At 34.6% G+C, this 4000-nt stretch overlaps 1 protein-coding gene across 1 annotated transcript in view; it reads right to left on the bottom strand.

The window, feature by feature from the left end:
• Positions 1-767: 767 nt before the first annotated feature.
• The window catches only part of LOC106474823, a 17516-nt gene continuing 14283 nt past the window's right edge, over positions 768-4000 (bottom strand). The window contains exon 5 of the mRNA XM_022403126.1: positions 768-2332. Within this exon, the coding sequence (XP_022258834.1) occupies positions 2285-2332 (48 nt within the window). The 3' untranslated portion in view covers positions 768-2284. The remainder of the gene's footprint in view (positions 2333-4000) is intronic.

The following is a 4000-nucleotide window of genomic DNA, read 5'->3' as shown; positions in this document are numbered from 1 at the left end:
GTTAAGCCCAGTTCAATGTCTAACCATATTTCTCCTTTTTATGTATTCATTATGAATTTTTGGCCTATTTGTAGTTTGCCGAGGATACCATAAAAATATATTTAAATAGATTCAATGGCCTAGTCTCGTGATTTCCAGATTTTGATCCAGTAGTCTCGTGATTTCCAGATTTTTGATCCAGTAGTCTCGTGATTTCCAGATTTTTGATCCAGTAGCATTCTATCACACGTTCTATATTTTCCCAGTATCTTTTGTACTATATCGAGTTGTTCCACTAAGACAGTTTTACTTGAAAAAGTTATATACATTTACAAGAAAAAAGTAGTGCCAGATCACTACGCAATATATATAGTACTAAGACGTACAATAGATATTATTTAAATTATGAATATAAATTATAACTGAGATTTTCTAACATCCTTATGTTTACAAACGAATATACAAAGTTATACTTTCATACGCTTAGTATATGTACAAATGGGAACAGTTACAACCCGAATTCTCTTTTCTTGTTTTTAAACTGCCCAACGATTCTTGCTTGTATATGCACCTTTATAAAGGAGCCCAAACAAATACATCTGATGCGGAGTCGTCGGAACCGGGGTTTCTGTAGCACCCATACTTTTACATATTTGACTTATATAGAAGCTGTAAACAATATTATTATATAATTTTTGGCTCCATGTCTAGCCAAACACCCCACTTTGCAACTCCTTTCTACACCACTGTGATGTATGTACATCTGTGATATGAAATAAAACTACATCTTCAACTGTAACATAACTTTAATTTCGTTATTAATTCTACAAAGTTCCACGACAATAAAAACAAAATACCGTGTTTATTGGCATTCTAAAAACCTAGCAAATCAAGTGGAAGATAACATTGTTAACACACACACACTAAATGGCTAATTGAAAGCAGCAAAAAAAAGTGTTTTAAAACTTACAGTCTCTAATACAGACACATATATAACAGTAATATCAAAAACTTAAGGAAGAATCATCGAATTTTTAGATATAAAATAAAATCGTAGCATCTCAACATTTAAACCAACAACTGATGCATTCATATTAGCAAAGAAAATAATTTGAATTAATTTTCACCACACAAAATATGCAAAGAGAATTTAAAACACTTTAAATTCTAGAGATCAATTCTAGCTACTTTCAACCAAAATAAGTCAGGAGAGAAACCATTTGTAGGAAGTATTACTTTGTTTGTAGTCAAGCACACAGCCACACAATGGCTTATCTGTATTGTGCTCACCACGGGTATCAAAACCTGATTTATAGAGTTATAAGTCTTCACGTCTACCGCTGAGCCACTAGGAGACGTGTTACATCTCGGCAAAAGTCTGAGTGGGTGGTTTGGTTGGAAGTTCGCGCAAAGCTACACGAGGGCTATCTGCACTAGCCGTTCCTAATTTAACAGTGAAAGAGTAGAGGGAAGGCAGATAGTCATCACCGCCCACCGCCAATTCGTGGGCTACTCTTTTACCAACGAATAGTAGGATTGACCGTCTCATTATAACACCCCCATGGCTGAAAACGTGAGCATGTTTGGCGGGAGGGGGATTAAGTCCGCGACTCGCAGATTGCGAGTCGAGCGCCCTAACCACCTGCCCATGCCGGGTCGTGACTAGAAATACATCCCTACAGTGCTAACAGCATAACAAAAAACATTTTCAAGGAAAAACTTAAACTAAAGTTATTATTAAGTTGGTTAATCTTCAGTTCTACTACAATGCTAAGCCTTGAAATAATAATCTTACGTTCTATTACAATGCTAAGCCTTGAAATAATAATCTTCAGTTCTACTACAATGCTAAGCCTTGAAATAATAATCTTCAGTTCTACTACAATGCTAAGCCTTCAAAATAATAATCTTCAGTTCTACTACAATGCTAAGCCTTGAAATAATAATCTTCAGTTCTACTACAATGCTAAGCCTTCAAAATAATAATCTTTAGTTCTACTACAATGCTAAGCCTTGAAATAATAATCTTCAGTTCTACTACAATGCTAAGCCTTGAAATAATAATCTTACGTTCTATTACAATGTTAGGCCTTATTTTGAATACCGAAAGACAAATCACTTTTATACGAGTTACACTTTTGTCATTGATTATTATTGAATTTCAAAATATAACTCTCTGCTGATTTTTAACAACAACAAAAAAAACTAGGTAAACTTTAAAAAGTCTATGCTTACTTGTTTGTTTTAGAACAAAGCCATATTGGGTTATCCGCTGTATCCACCAAGGGATATTGAACGCTGAATTTTAGCGTTGTAAGTCCCTCAACTTACCGCAGTCGCACTGGGAGATAAGCTTTAAACAAAGTTTGAATTTTACAAAGAAAAAACAGTTTACAATATTTTTTATATTACATTATACTGACAGAATTAACAAAACAATAACGAATTATAACCTTGTCTCAAGTTACCATCGAAATGTACTTCTAACCCTTTACTAACAAATGAATTGTACTCACGTTAATAATTTCAAACAAAGAACTATGATTGTTACATGTAACGTTTTATTATTATTACTATTATCTTAATTTAGACGTTTATATTCTGGCTACAGGGAGTTTTGATGTGACGTGATGAATGCGTGATGTCTGGTATTTTCTTGAGGGTTTAGGAAATTTTTTGAACAATATAAAAGTGACAGTTAGGCTGAATAGGTTTTATTATTAGGTTAGTGTTAATCAGTTCTCTGTTACTTCAGTTTTGTGTTTGTGTTTCAACAACTTACTAGAAATACGGGTGAAGCAAAAGACTAACATTATTTGTGAAGTTAGGCCTATCGCTTGGTGAACTTATGGTAGAAGATTAACTGAATAATTCAGCGCCTTATTTCTTACAATCAATTAACGAAAAAACGCGTCAGCTGCCTCCTGAAACAGGTGACCAATGAAAACCATAGAACTGTAGATTTTGCACAATCACGACATCCAGTGTCGATTTCCAGTGTTTACCTAATGGATGTTGACGAATCTATTCAGTTTATAGAAAGAAAATATGCGTTTGATTTCAAACACAAGCACACAATAACTATCAAACTGTATTAGGCAACAAAGATATTTTCATAATGTTGCCAATACAATACAGGAAGAAGAAAATGTACGCTCTTTTTCCCACAGTTTCCCACAGCACTGAAACTATTTGTTCAGGTTTGAAGCGCGTACACACCGTATGCATTTAGTCGTTAATATAGTGACCTGAGGTAGATAGAATATACAACTGAATTATTCAAGACAATTAAAAGTACCCGTCCCCAGTGACAGGAAACGTTTAAGTTAATCTAGCAAAAGTACCCGTCCCCAGTGACGGGAAAAGTTTAAGTTAATCTGTCAATTAAAATTATTTCATAGACTTTAAAAAGGTTAATTGTGTTACACAAAAAGATACTTTTAATGATATTTATAATGTGCATCGCGAAAAGTAATTGTTGAGCATTTCAGTCATGCTAAGAGTCGCTCAACAATAACATATGATAAATCTACATTTTTATTCTGCAAGTTCCATCACATGTTGAAACGTGAATGACAGTGTGATTACTTCTTGACAATTTAGTGTAGTATATCCTGTTTGCGATATAAAATTTGGTATCAACATTATTCATGCTTGTTCTCCCGTCATTTCAAAAGTGAATGTTGAGCTTTGCCTGCATGCGCAGCTTTTCAAATGCAGCAGAGGAAGCGGCCGCCGTAAACGCGAGACCGACAAACGTTCGGACAGTCACCACGGTTCACAATATATATAAGATAGTTAGATAATATAAAACGCTTTCCTTAAATCACCCCATGGACTGAGCTTTGGATTATTAGTTTCACCGTATAACCTAAAAGACACCGCTCACTGACAGAAACGTTACTACTGTGCAACAGTGAAACCTAAATGACACCACTCACTGATAGAAACGTTACTACTGTGTGACAGTGAAACCTAAATGACACCACTCACTGATAGAAACGTTACTACTGTGTAACAG

This window comes from Limulus polyphemus, unplaced genomic scaffold (genome assembly GCF_000517525.1).
Source record: "Limulus polyphemus unplaced genomic scaffold, Limulus_polyphemus-2.1.2 Scaffold7728, whole genome shotgun sequence".
Taxonomy (NCBI): domain Eukaryota; kingdom Metazoa; phylum Arthropoda; class Merostomata; order Xiphosura; family Limulidae; genus Limulus; species Limulus polyphemus.
The sequence above is the reverse complement of the archived record's forward strand: the minus strand, read 5'-3'. Positions and strand labels throughout refer to the sequence as shown.